Here is a 22,001-nt window from a genome sequence, read left to right as displayed (position 1 = left end):
AAATGGAAACAAGTTGATAAAAGCTTAGATACTTCAATGGTTATATTAAAGCTGCCAGCACTAGAAGAGAAATTCACTTTATATGAAAACCACTATAGTTCTGATGATATACAATAAATAAAAAGCAGGTTCACAATCACTAATGCACATCAATAAATAATGGAAGAGAAGAATAAGAAAATTAACATTTTGTTTACTACAAACCATAATAACTGTGTGTCAGCATTAGTCTTAAAATCAGTCATCAATTACTTCCTGTGGAATCAAAAAGTTATTTGTTTCTAGAGCAATGAAATGAACACTTTACCTTTAGGAACTGGTGATGGGACACCCAGCACATTGGATTTTAACAGTGAGACCTGGTGATTGAGCTGTGAAACATCAGGGCATGCTGTTGGTTTTAGCCCCATAGCACGGCTTTGTGCTAAAAGAGAAGCCACTGTGTTCTTTTTTGGTTTAGACACTCCGCGACCTAAATTTCGTGGTCGTGCATCCTGTAGGCATGTGATAAAAGACACTGATGAGACAAAATGGATTCAGTTGCCAACAATCAACATCATAATGTAACTCTAAATTTGGAAAAATTACTAACAATATAAACACTGAAGTTTTTAAGATACTTTGTGGTGCAAAGGTCTACAATAAATAAGAGCAGACGGTACACAATTTGGGAAACTGATAAGGGCCTACAAAGAAGCAGTGCTAGTAACTACAGAAAGTACTTTGTTTATTTGTCACACATTTTATGTCACATGGCAGGTAACTGATGAGCTTTATAGTAGTTCTCTTCAGTAATTTTTCAAGCAATATAAGAGCAAACATGGAATAAGATATCTTTTTCTGAATATATCATTCTATCTGAATAGAGATGCACGTGGCTGCATCTTGACATGCTGGCCCCACAACCTTGTACAAGTTGACTTTTTTAAACAAATGTACTTTCTGAAATGACAAACACATTTTGTCATTGTTGTGATTTATCTGTTGCTGCTACAGCCTAACATGGTTACTGTAACTGAAAATGTTTGTCAAGTTGAAGTAATAGGTTATGTCATACTACTAACAGTCCCTGATCTTTGCTCCTCGTACAAGCCGGAACAAACTTTCCAAATGTAGACAACATTTTTGGACACATAGGAATGTATATACAAGAATGCCCTTTAAATTCATGAACTAAATACTGTCATTTTTGAAAACTATAAAAATGTGAAAGTTTCGCACAGGTCCCCTGGCTGGTGCATTAATAGTTAACTTCCTTACTTATCTATTGTATGTGACCAAAGTTTTTCATTTTAAATCTTACAAGTGTTTTCATAGCTATTAAAAATTCAGAGTCACAAATTTTCAGGGCTATCTGTAATGAGGATAAGAATCTGTATACAGCTAGGAAAAATTATTTTATATTTTTTAGTCAATTAAAAATCCGGTGTATTAAACAATCATTTTTATTTACATAATTATTTATAGTCAGTTCAGGTCAATTATAGATTTATTTGCTGGCTTATTACTATTATTATTATTGTTATTATTATTATTTCAGCTAAACCTTTATGGTGAGATGCCACAAGCCTTAATAATATATCTTACATTAAAATATTGTAAAACATATTACTGAGAAAGTTTTTAGAATGCTGCTAATCATCATCATCATCATCATCATCATCATCATCAGTACAGGGCTGCCACTTTACTGTGCTATATCAGCAGGATTTATTTTCAGGGTTCCTTTGCTTAGGACATTTGGCGTCACTTCACTTCTAAATCTATATGCATACTCTGCAACCAACAATATGGTGTATGACAGGAGGTACCTGTACCACTACTATTCACTTCCTTTCAGATTCCAGTCACAAATAAAGCAAAGGAAAAACAACTGTCTAATATGCCTTCTTACAAGCCCTAATTTATTTTATCTTATCTTCATGGTCCTTACACAAAATTGACATTTGTGGCTGTGGGATTGTTATCAAGTCAATTTCAAATCTTTCCAATAGCATTTACCAAAAAGAATTTATCTGCTGATTACAACCTCTTCCACCTTTAAAACAATTGTCTGTTGTTTTTTGTTCTTATGAAAATATTTTGAACACTGGATGGCAGGTTCACTGCCTACTGTACATCACTGAAATCACGTAATTCCCTTAGTGGCAGCCTACACATCTGTTGTGAGTAACTGACATGTATGGAGCAAAAATCATACAAACATTTTAATAATTCTGTTGAAATATATTAGTACTGCAATTAAATAATAAAAACTGTCTCATGTGACCAAAAGAGGCACTTCAGGAAATAAAATGAGGAGCTTACCACTGAACTGACTAAAGAATAAATAATAAGTATAATAATCCTGTGTGGCTCTGTGACCTGGTGCAAGTGCTTGAATTACATGTCACTTTGGCAAATTGCCTGTATACTTAAAGAAATTCATTTCATCATCATCAAGACAACTTTAATTGCACAGTATGTATGTAAATGTTTTGGTTTACACATTTGGTTATTAAAATAGTTTAAACAGTCTTTAATCATGTATTAGACGTAATATTCTCAGCAATGATTTATGTATTTTAAACTCAATACATGAGAAGACAGCACAGAACAATAAACAAACATGTTTTATAATAAATTATTCCTTAAAATACTGCCTTTAGGCATATCAGTTAACTCTAAGACAGAAATAAACTACCATTTTTTTTACAAACACAAATACTGAAATATGAAGGAGGCAACAATCATATGCTAAGTAATTGTAGTTGGTTTTGAAATTAAGGGGAGTGGGAACACCATTCATCGAAAGTGTTAAATTTGGTTACTTGGCTTCCCTGTATTTCATAAACTATTGTAGCTATGGACATGAAAGTATCACACATTACACATGCTGCTCTTAGTTTACTGAACTAAAATCATTGCTTTTCAGCCACCAATTTTTTAACTACATGGTTAAAGTTTTATATACTTTTTGGACTTTCTCCAGAAAATTTTACTCACTCAGAGGCACCCTGCACCATAGACAGAGAAACAATAGTGCCATAACTTAATGAGGAACTTGGAACTTTTAGCTCAGAACAGTAACATGTAGAGGAATTATGGCTCAAGTTTAAAAGAATAGATGACCATGCACTTGATAGGTATGTACTCAGTATGAGACTTCATAATGGAAGAGACCCTCCTTGGTATACTGTCACTGTAAAGAAACCTCTAAAGAACAGAGACTACTGCATAATAGGTGTAAAACAAAGCATGGCACTATAGGTACAGAGATGCTGAATGGAATGCATTTGGCAGTCAAGAGACCAATGCATGAAGCCTTCAATGACTACCACAGCAGAATATTGTGAAGTTAGTGTCCAGTAATTCATGAACAAGACTGGGACTGAAACTGAGAATAGCCAAGTACAAGCAGAAATGGCTCTATTTTCAAATATTCCTTTATAAAGGAAAACCCATGAGTACTGCCTCAACTTAAGTCTTGTACCACTAAAAAAAAATGACTGAAATAGATGTTTGTGTCAACAGCATTGAGAAACAGGTGACATTGTTAAAACTGAATGAAGCCCCAGGGTCCGATGGAACCAGATTCTATACCTAGTTTGTGGATCAGTTAGCCCCTCTGTTAACTATAACTATCAAGGATCCCTTGGACTAAAAAATGTGCTCAGTAGTTGGAAGAAAGCACAGCTGTCTACAAGAAGGGTGGCAGAAGTGACCAAAACAACTACCATCCATTACCTTGACATCCAGTTCTTGTAGAATCTTATAACACATTCTGAGCTCAAGCATGATGAGGTATGTCGAACAGAACAACCTCCTCCATGTCAACCAGCATTGATATTCAAAACATAGATCATGTAAAACTCAACTCACACTTTTCTCACATGATACACTAGAAGCCATGAATCAAGTCAGAAAGGTAGATTCAGTATTTCTCAATTTCCACAAAGCATCTGACTCAGTATCACACCTACTCTTATTATCAAAAGTACGCGCATACAGGGTAGCAGATGAGATATTTGACTGCATTGACGACTTCTTGTTAGGGAGGGTGTAGCATGTTATCTTGGGTGGAGAGTAATCAACAGATGTAAAAGTAACTTCAGGTGTACCTCATGGAACTGTTATGGGTCTCTTGCTGTTAATGTTGTATATTAATGATCTTGTGGACCATATTAATAGTAACCTCAGACTTTTCGCATATGATGCAGTTATCTACAATGAAGTATAGACTGAACAAAGCTGTACAAATATTTTGTCAGATCCTGATAAGATATCAAAGTGATACAATGATTGGCACCTTGCTTTAAATGTTCAGAAATATAAAACTGTGCACTTCACAAAACAAAACAAAAAAACAACATAGAATCCTATTAGTGAGTAACAGTTGGAATATGTGTACAAATACTTGGATGTAACACTTAGTAGGAACAAGAATTGGAACGATCTGTAGGTCCAGTCATGAGTAAAGCAAATAGCACACTTCAGTTTATTGGTGGAATACAAAGGAAATGCAATCAGTCTACAAATGAGATTGGCTAAAAATCACTTGTGTGACCCATTCTAGAATATTGCTCAGGTGTGTGGGACCTGTATGAAATAGGATTAGTGGGGGATACTGAACGCATAAAGAGAAGAGTTGCATGAATGGTCACAAGTTTGTCTGGCCCATGGCAGAGTGTCACTGAGATACAGAAAGAACTGAACTGGCAGACTCTTAAAGAGAGAAGGAAACAATCCAGAGAGAGTCTGCTACCAAAGTTTCAAGAACCGGCTTTAAATGATGACTCTAGGAATATACTAAAACCCCCTATGTATCATTCCCATAGGGATCATGAGGTTCAGATTAGATTAATTACAACAAACACATAGACACTTAAACAATTTTTTTTCCTCATGCTCCATGCAAAACTTGTACAATGAATCTGCTGCGAAAGGGCAAAGTTGATTTATTGATCTGTCATCTGCTGACAGTTTGTGGGAGAAGGTATCGCATACGCAGCCTCATTCTGAACAGATGATCAGTGTTATTCCTCACGGCCATCCTATGGTACTGTAATTGCTCAATAATTTTGTATGCCAGGCTATCCCTTACGGATTTACTATCAGAAAGTTTCTTGTTTCTCAAACTTAGATTCAACTTCCTCAGCCTGGTGCCCATCCTCTTCTGGACATGGTCCATTCACTTCAGTTTTGCAATACTCTTATCACCGTAACACTGAGCTGCTACTACATTGTTTTATGCTTTTCAGACCCCATCACCTGAAAACTTATGATAATAAAACACTGTTTCATTCAAAGATCGATTGAAAACTACAATAGCTGCAGAGCTCTCAATTCCACCACCTGTTTGTTCATAATTCCTATCGCAGAGAAGTTGGTTGTGGTTCGCTCATTTACATTTATAACAATGTTTTGACAGAATCAGAAAGTCAGTTACCTTTCCAGTATCCACAATCATCACTATAGAGACAGTATTCTTAGAAATTCTACATACAATAAGAGTTTGTATCATAAAAGCTGCGATATTGCTTTCCACAATGCTACCAATAGAAAAAAAAAAAAACATAATTTTGCCTTTATAAAACTGCAATCCACAGCCTTCTACCTAAAAAGTTATGGACTTTATTTGATCTTGAAGGAATGGATGTAAAATTTTTAACATTTTAAACATGTGGTGATAGTATTTAAAATAATAATAATAATAATAATAATAATAATAATAATAATTCCCACGGGAGTTTATAAGTGATTTATACCAGGGGAAAAATGCTCCTATCAGAGCACAAAAGCGGCAACTATGCTCCTGCTTAAAAGACCGACTGAAAAGTGGGGTACTGGCTGCCTGATTCTACCTTCCTCAGCACCTTTAAAAATTTTCCCAAAAAATTTGGAATGTAAACATATTCACACTCTTTTTAATGTGCAACTTACCTCTCACTCCCAAAAGTTCCCATATCTGCAACTTACTCACATCCACTACTCCATCGCTGTAAGTCACTCATACTCATCCACTCCCATTTGCCCATTCTCACTCAGTCATTCAGCCCAACTCATTGTCATTATCTCTTTGTGTCTAACTATTGCTGTCTCCTGTCTCTCAGCCACAGTCTTCTTCATTCTGTCCTACTACTACTACTGTCTCCTCTCACTCTAACCATCTACCTCTTGCTCTCTTTTAGTGCTACTATCTCATTCATTCATTCCCACTGCTGCTGTCTGTTCTCACTGTCACTATCTCTCTTCCTCATTATCATTGTTACAGACTCAGTTTCTCATTATCATTGGCTATCACCCACTTACAATCAGTGTCACTATCTCTCTTCTTCATTGTCATTGTCACAGACTCTGTTTCTCATTGTCACTGGCTATCACCCACTTACAATTTCTCCTTCTCTTTATTCCTCTTCTACAGGCACTGTCTCCTTTATTCTTCTCCTAATACTATTCTGTTACTATCAACTGTGTTGCACTGCCACTGTGTCCCTCTCTTTCCCTCCTGCTGCCATTGTCTCCTTCGCTCTTCCCATACCACAACCACTGTCTACCATCTTTCACTATTTATTACTTTTCTTTCTCTTTCACATTGTCACTGTCTCCTTCTCTCTCAGCATAAGAAAGTGTGAATTTGTTTGCATGCCAAAATTTTTGGGAAAATTTTTAAAGTTGCTGAGGAAGGTAGAAAGAGGCAGTTGGAACCCCACTTTTCAGTCAGAGTCTTTTAAAATTGATAGGGTCTGACCAGGATATTGTTGAGTTTCTGTCTGTGTGGGGTGAGGGGACGGGGATGAAAAGTTATCTATGTGTGGTGGGCAAACTGTCAGACAGAATGGACCTCATTTCAGGACATGATTTTAGGGAGTAATAGCCTGGTCAAAGTAGCTGATTAATTCATTCAAGAGTAGGATAGTACTGAGTGACAAGAGATCTACTCCTAAGGTGTTTTTGGAGAGACCATCAGTATCAGGACTGGACGTTAAGGCTCGAGAAATCTGCTTTTGAACTAGGGTGGTGGGGTAATTACTCCCAGTGAACACTCAGGTCAAAATGGTGGCGTATTGCTGTGAAGAGTTTGAATGTGAACAAATACGTTTGCCTTGAATGCCAAGACTGTGTGGGAGGGAACATTTGAGATGGAAAGGATAGTAACTGTCAAAATGTAAGTGCTGTTGTTTGTTAGTAGATTGAATGTGAACTGAAGTGTGTAACTGACCCACAATCAGGATGAGATCAACATCAAGGAAAGTGGCATGGAATTCAGAATATGGCAAAGATGTCATAAATCCACCTAAACCACACCAGGGGTTGAAGGTTTATGGATCCCATGGAAAGACACCTCCAAGCAACTCATGAGTAGGTTGGCATAGGAAGGAACCATCCCAGTTCCCATGGTCACATCCCTGATCTGTTTGAAGTCTGTCCCTCAAACGAAAAGTAGTTATTTGTAAGTATCAAGTTGATTAAGATGAGCAGGAAGTGCGTAATAAGTGTGAAATCATGTGGGTGCTTCCATGCATGAACAGCTCATTGCATGGACAAAGCTTACACCTCCTTATATGATGGCCTGGTTGTCACTGAAATTGGAATATCAACATGTTCATTAACAGTAATTCTGCTAAAGTGTTTGCCATTCTGTCAATCTTATGATGCATGGGCATATCCAGCGAGGGGCAGGGGGGGGGGGGGGGGCGGTGGGGCAGCTGCCCCCCCCCCCCAGAAGATATTCACAGTTTTTTACTAGTTTACTGTTTTATTTAATAAGAAATGCTGCATGTTTTCTCGGATTGTACAAGTGCATTAGGTTAGGTTAGGTTAGTAGTGTTTAACGTCCCGTCGACAACGAGGTCATTAGAGACGGAGCGCAAGCTCGGGTTAGGGAAGGATGGGGAAGGAAATCGGCCGTGCCCTTTCAAAGGAACCATCCCGGCATTAGCCTGAAACGATTTAGGGAAATCACGGAAAACCTAAATCAGGATGGCCAGAGACGGGGTTGAACCGTCGTCCTCCCGAATGCGAGTCCAGTGTGCTAACCACTGCGCCACCTCGCTCGGTGTACAAGTGCATTCTTGTATTTAAAATGTTTATTAAAAGCAGTTTTTCACTGGTTTACTGTTTTATTTAATAAGAAGTGCTCTATGTTGTCTCGAGTCCTTGTTTCCTGAGACTAGAATGACCTGCCCCCCCCCCCCCCCCACTTCAGATCCTGGGTACGCCCTTGCTATGATGTATACTTTGACTGACAGGTGAAGAATTACATTCACCCATTTCAAAACTGCCATATTCTCATCATACAGCAAATGGAAATCACAAAGAGAAGTAATGAAATTAATAAAATATACACCTGTATATGTAATCAAGTACAGGCTTCAGCTTTCAAGAAAATGCTTTGATATGCTTGGTGTGCCACGACATTATTGCCAGATCATGAGGTATTTAGAATGCTAACAGAGTTACTTTTCTTGAAGATATTCACATTAAAAAATGTGACTGTGGCATAAATTGACTTCGCATGTTACTGGTGGTGCTTCAGTTTTCTATTCTTTGAATGTTTTTATGATAGATATCACCCTCTGGAATACACTGGTTCCCTTGAATTATGAAAGTAAAAATCAAAGTTAGAATTTATATGTTTTTCATTTTCAATTACTGTTAGTTACACAGGATTATATAAGATATGTGATGATAAAATCTAATTTTAATAATATTTGAAATGCTTATTTATATTTTAAATAATTTAATTGTGTTTCTGAAGGCCACCAAAATACCAATTCCACTAATGTCACAAACATCCATGGCAACAAAAGGAAGAAAATGACAACATTAGATTGGATTTTAACATGGAGCACAAAAATCCAAAAACTTGCTGTTAGCCATTACGCTGCCAGCTCCCTTGGTAAAAAAAACCATGTGTACAAACTGACATAACAGCATGAAAATTTTGCGAGAAACCTTGAGTGTTGGCTCATGTGATGAAACAAGTGTCCATTTATTTTCACACTTGTTTCACCATGTGAAGTGTTGGCTGTGCCAAAGAGCAATATATTGCAGCTCCACCTTATATGATATATTAGGTTGGTGCATAAGTTCATAGCATTTTTGTTTTGCATTTTGGTGTTCCAGTTGCTATAGGTTATGTTATCAATTGTCATGTTTTTTTATTTGTAGTTCACTGTTGCTACTTGAGTTTACATATTGCCATTTTCTCATTTGTAGATACTGAGTGGAGCTGTGGACGCTAGAAAATGGAGTGCGTAGATGAGAAATCTGATTATTCCCACGTATTCTTCTGCTTTAATTCAGTAGAGGGGCAACAGCAGCAGAGATAGTCAGAAACATTTGTGCCATGTATGGGGATTACGGCATCCCACAGAGCATGGCAAGAAAATGGCTTTCTTGTTTTAAGGAGTACTGTATTGACATTAACAACTCTCCATGTTCAGGAAGATCTTTGGTGTTTGATAAAGATCATTTAAACGTATTAATCCACAATGACCCATACCGGTGTACTGAAGAGCTGGCAAATGTGATGACTGTGATCATTCCACTATTGTGCAACATTTGTATGCAATGGGGAAGGTTCAAATATCAGGTGCATGGGTACTGCACGCTCTAATTCAAAATCAGTGGCAGGCCATATGTGTACCTCTGGTTGTTCGCTATCGATTGACTCATGAACAACACTGACCATTCCTATCCTGTATCATTACTGGTGACGAGAAATGTTGGCTTTATGCTAACATAAGGAAAACAAAGGAATGTTTCAGCTCAAACAAAGCAGCAGCTCCTCGTACAAAGACCTGTGCGCATCTACAAAACATAATGCTATGCATCTCGTGCAACAGTGACAGGGTGTTATATTACGAATTGCTTCCCCGAGGTGTAACCATTACTGCTAACATTTATTATCAACAATTCAGATGTCTTTCATGTGCAATCGAAGAAGAACGAATAGGAAAACTGTGTGTAGTGACACTACACCAGCAATGACGCCCACCTGCACTCTGCTAGTCTGACAAAGAACACTATACATGAGCTGGGTTGGGAAGTCATTCTGCACCCACCTTATTCACCTGATCTTGCACCCTCAGATTTTCACCTTTTCCACTCTCTATTGAACAACCTTCAAGGAACTTCTTTTCCAGATGAAAATGCGCTCCAAACATGGCTTGATGAGTTCTTCGCGTCAAAGCCATTTGATTTCTACAGTCATGGAATCGAAAAGTTACCCTAATGTTGGCAGACTGTTGTAAATAGTGAAGGAGAATATATTATTGGTGACTAAAATCTCTGTTATGTGTACCTGTTGTATCTATTAAACTTATGGGAAAACTCTGTAATACACGTACCAATGTACTAGTTTCAGAAAACTGCTGATATAAATCCACACTCACGTCTGGAACATAGGGTTCTTGCAGTATTCCACACCAGAAAAACAGTTCAGTCAACCCCTATGAATGCCAAATATCCATCTTGAAAAAATAACATACTACTGAAATTAATCATCACACCCTGAATCCTTGAGGACTATTATGAGGCACAAGGATGTGCTGAAAAACAATGCTTCCAGACTTTTTATGTGAACATTCTCAAAGTTTTTTTTTTTTAAATAAAAGAAACTTTACTAATATTCTACAACTTTATTCTTCATATCTACATATTCACTTCTCCCATAGTCACCCTGGCAATGAACACATTTCTCCCAACAAGAGACCGGTTTGTTGATACCAACACTGCAGAATGTTTGACTTTGTTGGTGGAGCCACAACCTGACCTCTGCTTACACCACTTCATTTTTTATGTTTTGGGAACAGATGAAATTGGATGGGGCCATTTCAGGACTGTATGCATGATATTAAACGACAGTGAAACCAAGGTGTAGTTACCAAAGTGTTTAAAACAACTCAAAGAGATCTTCAGTTACAGGCATTTGGGATTTATTAGCTGTGTAAGAGCAATTTCAAAATGGAAATACTTATGGAAGAAATGTTTTAGGTTTCATCCTGAAATGTTTCATTTCATCTATATTTTTTGTTCTGCCAATGCTTAACTTTTTCAAGTTATTCCACGATGATGTGATGAGTGAGATGTCCAGTCTCCATGAAAATTTGCCCTACTGGTTTTACCTTCTTTATGTGACTCAGAACGTTTTAGTTAAACAAGAAACAATGAGCAGTTGTCTCAGGAGACATGCTGATGTGCACAGTGACTGTCTTGACAGCATTATTAAGCCTTTCCAGTAGACTCCAAGATCAAATGAAATTACTATTAGCATTGTATACTGCATCAGATACAGTCACAAGTACTGCAATATTTAAAACAGCAGCCTGCTTTAACAAATACACCAGTATAATTCACTTAAGAATGTTGTGATAGACTAGAGGGATAATTAGTGTGTAACAACTGAGAAATAAACTATGAGCAAAATACACAAACTGTGAAATATTGTATAGCAATTCTGTCCCACACTCACCTAGGATCACCTATTCCTCTTACTTTAGTTCCTCTCTGTCTCAACCTATCTGAAAATTGAGAAGCTCATTCATCAGGCACTTTTCACTTTATTGACAAAGCATCACCAGTAGTTATATTGTATTTTTTATGAGTGGACGATATGTTTTGTCTCTTTAGTTTTATAGAATTGATGACAGTTTTGTTTAAGAATGATATATTTGACACATTACTGATGACACCTTTTGTTCCTCATTTCGCTTCTCATCACAACTGTTTCTCCTTCCACATAATCAGAATCTCAAATCAAACTTGCACTGCAATGATACACTTGTTTAATCATCTTTGCAGCTTTCCAGTTCTATTTTTCTGTCACTGCAAAAGATTCCTTGCACGTGATTTGAAACTATATGTTATTCACACCAGATTAAATCTGATAACAAAATCTGAACATCCACAAGGAGTGCCATTTGGTCTTATTTTGTGTTATTGTGTATTTGAGGTGAGGCCAACGCAAGCATTCATAAGGAAAACTGTTTTCAAGTGTACAATGTTAAAATGAAAGTTATTTACTCAAAATGTTAATAGCATCTGATGGGGTTAAGAAAGCAAATCACTTCCAGTGAATCAGTTTTTTACTTTGCAGTTTGCTTAAGGCAGAAAAAATAGCTATGATAGCTACAGGAGAGGAAAACCACCAAAATAATATTCCCCGCTCTTTATTTATGATGTCTGAGTTGCCGTAAGTGCTCCTGCTTCCATTCAATGCATTGGCAGCCAGTGACTCTGTGTCTTTGTAGGGTGAGCTTCCCTGGTGCCAGCCAGCTTCAGATTCACATAGGCTGAGCAAACATAGTCTACCTGTCACTACTCTGATGGAGACTTGACAACATCATAGAATACATTTGGCAACTATGTGACCATTGATTTACTTCCTGGTTTGGTTCAGAATTATCCCATTAAATTTGCTTCATATTTTCTTGTCATTTAGATTGAAGATGTTGAATTATTCTCACTTTGAGGTAAAAAATTTATGATTTTGATTCCAGGAAGCTTGTTCCAACAGAAATGCAGCTAACTTTGCCATTTATGTTGTGAATTCCCCATCATGGCCATCACTGGAACAACAAGGGAGTACTGCTTGACAGAGCTGTATAGTAGCTTATCAATAAAGTGTTCAACCTTCAAACAGAAGAGTGTGTTAGTTTTTGCTTCTAATCTCACTGGTGACAAGAGCCACTAACAGGCAGATTGACAGTCAATAAAGAAATCCTAAGACATCTCTCCCATAACTTCATTCTGTTGCCTGTAGATCTAAAGGTGGAAAACTTGCTGAATTGCATACTTGTTAGTGCCTGCTTTTTCTGCTTCTGCCAATTGTATTGACTTAATTGTGGCACTGAACTCTTTGTTAACTGGATTTTGTTGTGTATCAATCCCTACTGCTACAGTTGCATGCTTTTGTGGTAGTCCTGTAATGCTAGTTCGGTTTGACTACAGACTGAACATAGACACAGACCATTTCAATGCCGAAAGTGCATATTATCACGCTTCATTATAGGATCATTTAGTAATCGCGAAAGCATTACGGAGATGATAGAGAAACTCCAGTGGAAGACTCTGCAGGAGAGACGCTCAGTAGCTCAGTACGGACTTTTGTTAAAGTTTCGAGAACACACCTTCACCGAGGAGTCAAGCTGTATATTGCTGCCTCCTATGTATATCTCGCGAAGAGACCATGAGGATAAAATCAGAGAGATTAGAGCCCACACAGAAGCATACTGACAATCCTTCTTTCCATGAACAATACAAGACTGGAATAGAAGGGAGAACCAATAGAGGTACTCAGGGTACCCTCCGCCACACACCGTCAGGTGGCTTGCGGAGTATGGATGTAGATGTAGATGTAGATCCTGCTAATTTGTTATGATTTGGGATACTTTGTTTTATTAAAAACCACTTTTTTCATAATGTTATCACAGTAATTTGTAATTAATTTCTATTAGCACAATGGATACTAAATAGCAATTTTTCATTAGTTTACTGAACACAACTTTGAATTTAAGAGATAAATATATCAGCAGCAATATAGTCTTCCACATTATCTAAAACTGCCTGACAATGTTCAGATTGTTTTTTGAACTCATGCTTGTAGACAATACCTTGGTAGCATTTCGTCTCCTTGCATTTTACACTGTATTAATAGACAGTAAAGCTGCGCAGTTCAGCATAACAATCCCTCTTCCTAACCCTACAACCCTTTACTCCAGAAGCTTGTGAACTTCCTTGTCTTTTATATGCATCTTCTCCTGCTGCCACCAGCACTTGATGGGTAGAGTGTTTTATTTCTCCAGTTATGTTATAATATGCTCTAAGTTACATCAATAGTTAGAGGGCTGAATTGTAGGACAATATCTTTGATATGTATGAAATGGCTGCTACTACTGCAACAACTGATCATATAATGTGTTTATTCACACCTTCTGTTCTGTTCAATGTTGTCAGATCAGCACACAGTTGTAGATGACATCTGTGGCTGGTAACCTAACAATTGTGGTTCATTTTCTTTGTATGCTTGATTTCTCTGTGTGGAATGTTTATTTTGTCCAAAATAATATCTGAAGCTCGCAGACGAAGTGTACAGAAGAGTATGGTTGCTAAACAGGAATTTCAGCAATCTGCTCCTGTTTTACATGGTCAAATATGTGAGCTCATGTGCGCAGAGTGGGAATAGCTCAAGAAGGAGAGAGACAGTGCTATGACTCTGCTGCTGCTAATGAAAGTCGTCAAAAGAACTGCAGATGCTTTGAAGATTCGCAAAAACACTGTTGTGAAAGTTTGAAGGTAAAAATACTGAGCAGAGTGCAGCAAAAAACAGAGCAACAAGTAACAAACAAGAACAAATTTTAACAAGATGCTGTTCATTGCCATATATATATGGCAATCATAAAAACTCTTCATAAGCCTGAACTATTTAGTAGCAGCAACAATTCTTTCTTATCAGTTTCCAGAGCCCTTGGTTTCAAGTATCAAACAATTAATGTAGACAAAATTATAATGGAAATAGATGATGTCATTATGTGGTATTGTTGAATTTTAAGACACATTGTTAGGCAAAATTTGGAGACACTGTGATTGTGTAAACCATGGATAAATGCCAGTCATTCCATCAGAAGAAACTGAGCAGATGACAGTATAAGTGGAAGTACCGCTATCCCTGTGGGAAATAGTAATTGTCTTGCATACTGGACTTTCCGTTCGTTTTGTACCAGACAGTCTCCTGGTTTACAAATAAAGGAAAACAAGTGACTACGATGAGGAGATCAATCACAAGAGTTTTCTGAAGTGATTCAAAGGGCAACTACTGGAAAACTTAAACCAGCCATTTGTCACACTAATGGATAATGCCCCACACCACTTGCTTATTATTCAACAATATGTCATTGTGTGAGGTGGCAAAAGAACATGGTCACACAGTTGTTAGGGTTTCACCAAACAACTGCCATTACTACAGCACTGAAATGATCAAGGATTATGTGACAACAAATAATAACAGTTTCACTGTGGGAGAAATTGAGAAATTGTAAGAGGATACAGTGACACAAGCAATACAAAAGAAATGAAGTAACATTGTATTCCACACAAAAAGTTGAACACTACAGGGATTGGTGAATACTTAAGCAACATGAAGGACTCTGATCTGTTTCAGCACTACTTTCATATCAAATATGCCACTTAAAAGTGAGTTGTCCTGATTATTGTAAAGGATTGTGCACATCCTCTTGTTTTGCTGAGATGTACAAATAATAGGGAACTGGTATCATTATTCACAGGAGTGCACTTCTCAAGCAACAAAGATATTAGGTTCATGTAAGGAGAACTCAGTACTGCACATTAACAGGGAGTGCAAGAAGATAGTACAACATAGCACAGCTGATATGATTCAAGTAAAAGTTTAGCTTGAGGAATGTGAAGGCATGTGTTTACTGAATACGTGCTTTCAGATAGCTTTATTTACCACATTACAAACAGTTTTCGATCTCCACTTCATATTTCCATTGGAAAAAGTATATTTTAATATCTGTAACTTGTCAGATGTGCCATCCATGCTGCAAACTGCAGATAGTAAAATTATGTTTACCTGAACAAGCATAAGTAATTTGGTTCTCACCTTTATACATACATCATTCTCTTCACCTCCGCTGCTTGGCCTTGGTGAATCAGCTGCTGCAAAAAGCTGTTTGAGTGAAGGACTTGGAGATGTTGGAACTGCAGGTGCTGGACTCTGCACAACCCTCCTTGGTTTTGGGCCTGGTTTTCTCCGTGCTGTAACATTACTGGCTTTATGTTTCTGGTGTTGCTTATAACTTAGGCTCCTAGTAAAACAGTTTGATGATGGAACACAAACAATGAAAAAACTGACTCTTAATAATGTAACTGACTGACTAATCTGCTGACTTAAAATTAATATACTGTTAGTACAGTGTTGACTGAGTTGTAACAGTGTAAAACCTGTTTAACATCGACTGAAACATACCACATCATCATTTCGTTTTGTGCATTAGTTGTACTGATACATCATATATCACTGAGTTTCTTTCCACTCAAATGGAGCTGCAGGCCTAGTTACTCTATCAACTACTGATGGAGACAGTAAAGCTAAGGTAATCCATGGTGACATAACAATAGATCAGCTATCCATTCAGAAAAATTATGTTACTCACCTATTGTGAAGTATACTTACATGTTCTCTCTGAATGAACAGGTGTTGCAGCTGCCAAAGATGCAGATAATGATGACAGTGATGATAAAGATGAGGAATGGGCAGCAACTGGTGTGCAGTTACTCAGATTGAGACTGCCGCTGCTATTACACAGGCTGGTTATGTTGTTATTGATCACACTATTGCTGTTATTGTGTATACTGTTTGTAGTCACACCACTAACGGCACTATTAACTGTGGCACTGTTGCTTCTACTAGTGGAAGCTTGCGGTTTCATAGAAAGATTAAGAGGTAAATCATTTTCATTTCCTGAGATGCCAAACGAGCCTACACCAAAGGACGGGATATTGAGGGGTACTGCTCCATTACTACTGTGTGCAGGCAATTTTATGACTTCAACTCTGTCCCTGTCTCGTTCACGTTCACGATCTCTTTCCCTCTCTCTCTCCCTCTCCCTCTCCCTCTCCCTCTCCCTGTCTCTCTCCCTCTCTCTTTCTCGTTCCCTTTCACGTTCACGTTCACGTTCACGTTCCCGTTCACGTTCCCTCTCCCGTTCCCGTTCCTTTTCCCGCTCACGTTCTCGGTCTCTTTCCCTTTCACGTTCACGCTCCAGAGACGCAGAGGGAATTACTTGCTCACGATAGTCCAGAGGTTCCTGAAAATAAAGAATTTTGTTTTTAATAACAATAATGAAACAAAGTAAATATAATATGTTGGATTAAGTGGCATTAATTGGACATAATTTTTTATTCCCTTAATGTGGCACCCTATCCTGGAGGGAAAGGTAACAGGACCCTGTGCTCTGCCAGAGTCAGTCGCTGGAACTTCAGAAAGTCAGTCATTGTCGACATCTGGAGGCCACCATTGGCTTGTGTTTGCCATATGCTGTGTACAGTTATTAAAAATGTGAACATGAGAATGAAATTTCAATGTGAACATGGTTTACGGACTTAGCTTTTAGACTACATTGACTCCTGTTTCTGCCCACAGTTCATTACCAGGGGAGCATTTATATTATTATACTAGGAAAATGTAACCCATTAAAGGGGTTTTCACTTTCATTGTGTTCACGTGCAGTTAGTAAAATGCAATATAACAAATATAAGATTGGCAATGAGGAACATTGGACGCTTATACATTTTATGGCAGAAGAATTGCCTACGCTGCTTCAACAACAGTTAAAAGTACACAATTAAACAAAGGAAAAAGAACACCAGAACAGACTAGGAAATTCAGAAGGCTCACGAAGAAAAAATATTGCAAATTCTACAGTAGACTACTTAGTCAATGCATCCGATGGTGCCTTCATTTCTTCCAATGTCTGAGGAAGACCCAGATAATTGGGAACTTTATCTGAGTAAATGGTTGCATTACTTTTTGGAGTTTGCAGTAAAATTGCTAAAGCAACAACATTCTTTGGAACAGGTGATTTATTATCTGCTAATTATTAAAAAAATGTATTTTTGTACCATGGCACAAATTTTAATTCATTTCTTCAGCTTCCAGCATTATCATAAATTATTAAAAAAAAAAAAAAAACGTGCATGTAGCTGTCACTAGGTTAAACTTCCTGCAATGTCCTGCCATGATTGGGCAGCAGATATGACAGGGCTGAGTAACTACTGGCAATATGAATTTACCAATCCTATTTGCCAGCAATCTTATGCCAAGTCTTTGACTCTATATGTGGTAATCCAATTGGCATCAGATAGAGAAGTCAGATTGGCTCCACTGAAATTACCATACCAAATCAGGTCCTTGGCACAGACAGATATCAGCTGTTACAGCAGAATTTGCACAATAGGTAACAGTGTTGGACATATCTATCAACTTGACCAATCACTCTCAAGCCATGGTCTGGCCTCACAGTCCACAGGCCATTCAGCAACAGATAACATTTGCAGAGCAAGAAAGTTGCTCCACATCCAGAATGAACTTTACACAAACATGATAATTTTCATGACCTCAATTGCAGAATCAGTGGCAACAGCAAATAAGGGGACTGAGTCCCAACATACAGGGTGCTTCAAAAATGACCGGTATATTTGAAACGGCAATAAAAACTAAACAAGCAGCGATAGAAATACACTGTTTGTTGCAATATGCTTGGGACAACAGTACATTTTCAGGCAGACAAACTTTCGAAATTACAGTAGTTACAATTTTCAATAACAGATGGCGCTGCGGTCTGGGAAACTCTATAGTACGATATTTTCCACATATCCACCATGCGTAGCAATAATATGGCGTAGTCTCTGAATGAAATTACCTGAAACCTTTGACAACGTGTCTGGCAGAATGGCTTCACATGCAGATGAGATGTACTGCTTCAGCTGTTCAATTGTTTCTGGATTCTGGCGGTACACCTGGTCTTTCAAGTGTCCCCACAGAAAGAAGTCACAGGGGTTCATGTCTGGCGAATAGGGAGGCCAATCCACGCTGCCTCCTGTATGTTTTGGATAGCCCAAAGCAATCACACGATCATCAAAATATTCATTCAGAAAATTAAAGACGTCGGCCGTGTGATGTGGCCGGGCACCATCTTGCATAAACCACGAGGTGTTCGCAGTGTCGTCTAAGGCAGTTTGTACCGCCACAAATTCACGAAGAATGTCCAGGTAGCGTGATGCAGTAATCGTTTCGGATCTGAAAAATGGGCCAATGATTCCTTTGGAAGAAATGGCGGCCCAGACCAGTACTTTTTGAGGATGCAGGGATGATGGGACTGCAACATGGGGCTTTTCGGTTCCCCATATGCGCCAGTTCTGTTTATTGACGAAGCCGTCCAGGTAAATATAAGCTTCGTCAGTAAACCAAATGCTGCCCACATGCATATCGCCGTCATCAATCCTGTGCACTATATCATTAGCGAATGTCTCTCGTGCAGCAATGGTAGCGGCGCGGAGGGGTTGCCGCGTTTGAATTTTGTATGGATAGAGGTGTAAACTCTGGCGCATGAGACGATACGTGGACGTTGGCATCATTTGGACCGCAGCTGCAACACGGCGAACGGAAACCCGAGGCCGCTGTTGGATCACCTGCTGCACTAGCTGCGCGTTGCCCTCTGTGGTTGCCGTACGCGGTCGCCCTACCTTTCCAGCACGTTCATCCGTCACGTTCCCAGTCCGTTGAAATTTTTCAAACAGATCCTTTATTGTATCGCTTTTCGGTCCTTTGGTTACATTAAACCTCTGTTGAAAACTTCATCTTGTTGCAACAACACTGTGTTCTAGGCGGTGGAATTCCAACACCAGAAAAATCATCTGTTCTAAGGAATAAACCATGTTGTCTACAGCACACTTGCACGTTGTGAACAGCACACACTTACAGCAGAAAGATGACGTACAGAATGGTGCACCCACAGACTGCGTTGTCTTCTATATCTTTCACATCACTTGCAGTGCCATCTGTTGTTGAAAATTGTAACTACTGTAATTTCGAAAGTTTGTCTGCCTGAAAATGTACTGTTGTCCCAAGCATATTGCAACAAACGGTGTATTTCTATCGCTGCTCGTTTAGTTTTTATTGCCGTTTCAAATATACCGGTCATTTTTGAAACACCCTGTAAATTATTAATTGATACAAAAATTACATAAAAATGATAAACTTTCAGAGAGATACGAGTCTGTTTGTTTCCTTGTAAATGAAGATATTTCTATGCAGCTATGGTTGCCAATGTTGTCTCTGTCAAAGAACAAGTTGTTGAATTACAGTGGTAAACTAGTATCTGCTATGAAGAGTTTTGCAACTGACATAACATATAGAAAAGTCATTCAGGATTTGGTTGTGGTGGTAGTGGTTTCACTCACAACTCCGAACATTTTTTGCCTTGATCCATTTTCAGCTTTCAGGTTTTTGATATAAGACAATATAAACTGGGTGTCTGATGCTTCCCTCTTCTAAGCACTAGAAGAACCATGTCATGAAGTTGAGGCACTACTTGCTTCCACATTTAAGTACAGCCACAATGTTTCAAACACATATAGCACGTCTACTCCCAGCTTCATTACATGCTCAAAAATGCTACAGTACATTCCAAGACAGTAATTGATTCCTATCCCTTACAATGTCCAGAGGAGGTGATATTATGTTCACAAAGATATACAGTAGAGAGTGCTTTTCACACGTGAAACTAACCTGTGCTTGCACATTTGCTAGGGACCGACGACCAAGCAGAGCAGTTTGGTCCCTTCCCCCCTGCCCCCCCCCCCCTCCCCCCTTTAAGCTAACCAACCACCCACATTTGCTGAGTGAGAAATCTCAGAGACTATTAGTGTTGAACACCTCTTCAGGTTGGTAGGCTACACTCTCCTTCTATTTGCAATAGTAAGTAATCATCCATTTTTCAGCACTTCTCAGAAAATTTGATTTTGTGCAACTTAACAAAAGACACGGTATAACTGGATCATAGACAAGAGAACATGCATAATGTTTGTAACTCTTCATTTTATTGTACAATGTTGCTTGAATATAATTTTCAAAAACACCAGTTTAATCAACCCAATATTCTGTGCTTTAGATTTAATTCGGGCAGTCCAGGATGAATCATGTTGAAGCCACTTAAAAATATCTCAGCCTTCTTCACTGAAAGTATTGCAACAGTTGCTGGGAAAAATTAATTAATATGCAGAGTTCATCTTCAACATTGCTATCCATTAAAGCAACTGCATAAGAAAGAAGCTAAGTTCGTCTGGATTCCATGCCTGTAGTGTGACATTTTTCAAGCTTAAGGTAGCATGAATATAAGCACTATGGCTGACAATGTACACACCTTGAAAACCACTAATTTTAACACACATTTCTAGAATGAGAGGAATGACCTATAGATTCTTTACAGAACTTTGCAGACCCAATGAAGATCTGGTGTGCTTTAGTGAAACTAAAGACAGCAATAATGCAACTGTTCTCCAAGAAAAGAATATAACAAGTTTTAATTACATTATCACTTCACTCCATCACTCTCTTTTTCTTTTTCTTTTTCTCTCTCTTAACACTGAACAATGTGCAACGAAATTAAATTACTCCAGAAATATATTAAAGTAACAACACAATCAGGCTACAAAACACGCAGTACAATGAAAGCAACTGTACTCACTGTATGCACTGCCGTCCTATTACGCTGCCTTCTGCTTCCTCCACTGGAACCACCTCCTCCGCTACCACCACCACTGCTGCCACCACCGCTACCACTTCCTGCACCACCTCGCTCAATCATAAGACCTGGTCCAAGATGTGTTGGCATCACACTCAGAGATGGTGGATCCAACGAAATAGTCTTCTTACGGCCACGGTTTGTTGTGCCAGGAATTTTCGGTCCAACAATTGAAGATGTATACTTTATAATTTCCGTATCTGGGGGTAGCCTTACACCACCGAGAATGCTTGCTGGATCACTGTAAATGCATTATTGTCAATAATAGTTGGAATCAACACTGTTATACAAGTAACAGCACCAAAAGATTAACTATCTCTGCTTCCTATATATAATTACCATCATAGATACATAGAACAACTTACCACAAACACATAATGACCTAATTTCTAAATCTTACTAAAATAACACCAGAATACATTTTTAACAAATTCCAATGGTCATTGCACAACACTGAAAACTTTCCGGTCACAGCACACAGTTTTTTTTTATTTTATTTTTTATTTTTTTAAAAAGGGGCAATGGAATGTTGAGAAACTCCTTCAGGAAAGGAAGTTTGACAACTAGGTGTCATGGGTGCAGGGTTCTATATGCTGCATCTAGTATAGTCAGCAAATCTTCTTAATAAGAAAGTACAAAACAATGTAATAATAAAGTACAAGCTGGGAAAGGAAGCTTGACTTAAAAAGA

At 38.2% G+C, this 22,001-nt stretch overlaps 1 protein-coding gene across 1 annotated transcript in view; it reads right to left on the bottom strand.

Moving 5' to 3' along the window:
• Positions 1 to 22,001, bottom strand: part of LOC126249416 (bromodomain adjacent to zinc finger domain protein 2B-like) — a 352,537-nt gene that overhangs the window by 279,434 nt on the left and 51,102 nt on the right. The window contains exons 9-12 of the mRNA XM_049951070.1: positions 21,255 to 21,552; positions 16,181 to 16,814; positions 15,608 to 15,762; positions 308 to 494 (exon numbers count right to left, since the gene is read on the bottom strand). Of these exons, the coding sequence (XP_049807027.1) occupies positions 308 to 494; positions 15,608 to 15,762; positions 16,181 to 16,814; positions 21,255 to 21,552 (1,274 nt within the window). The remainder of the gene's footprint in view (positions 1 to 307; positions 495 to 15,607; positions 15,763 to 16,180; positions 16,815 to 21,254; positions 21,553 to 22,001) is intronic.

This window comes from Schistocerca nitens, chromosome 3 (assembly GCF_023898315.1).
Source record: "Schistocerca nitens isolate TAMUIC-IGC-003100 chromosome 3, iqSchNite1.1, whole genome shotgun sequence".
Classification (NCBI taxonomy): domain Eukaryota; kingdom Metazoa; phylum Arthropoda; class Insecta; order Orthoptera; family Acrididae; genus Schistocerca; species Schistocerca nitens.
This window is presented reverse-complemented; position numbering and strand designations above follow the sequence as displayed.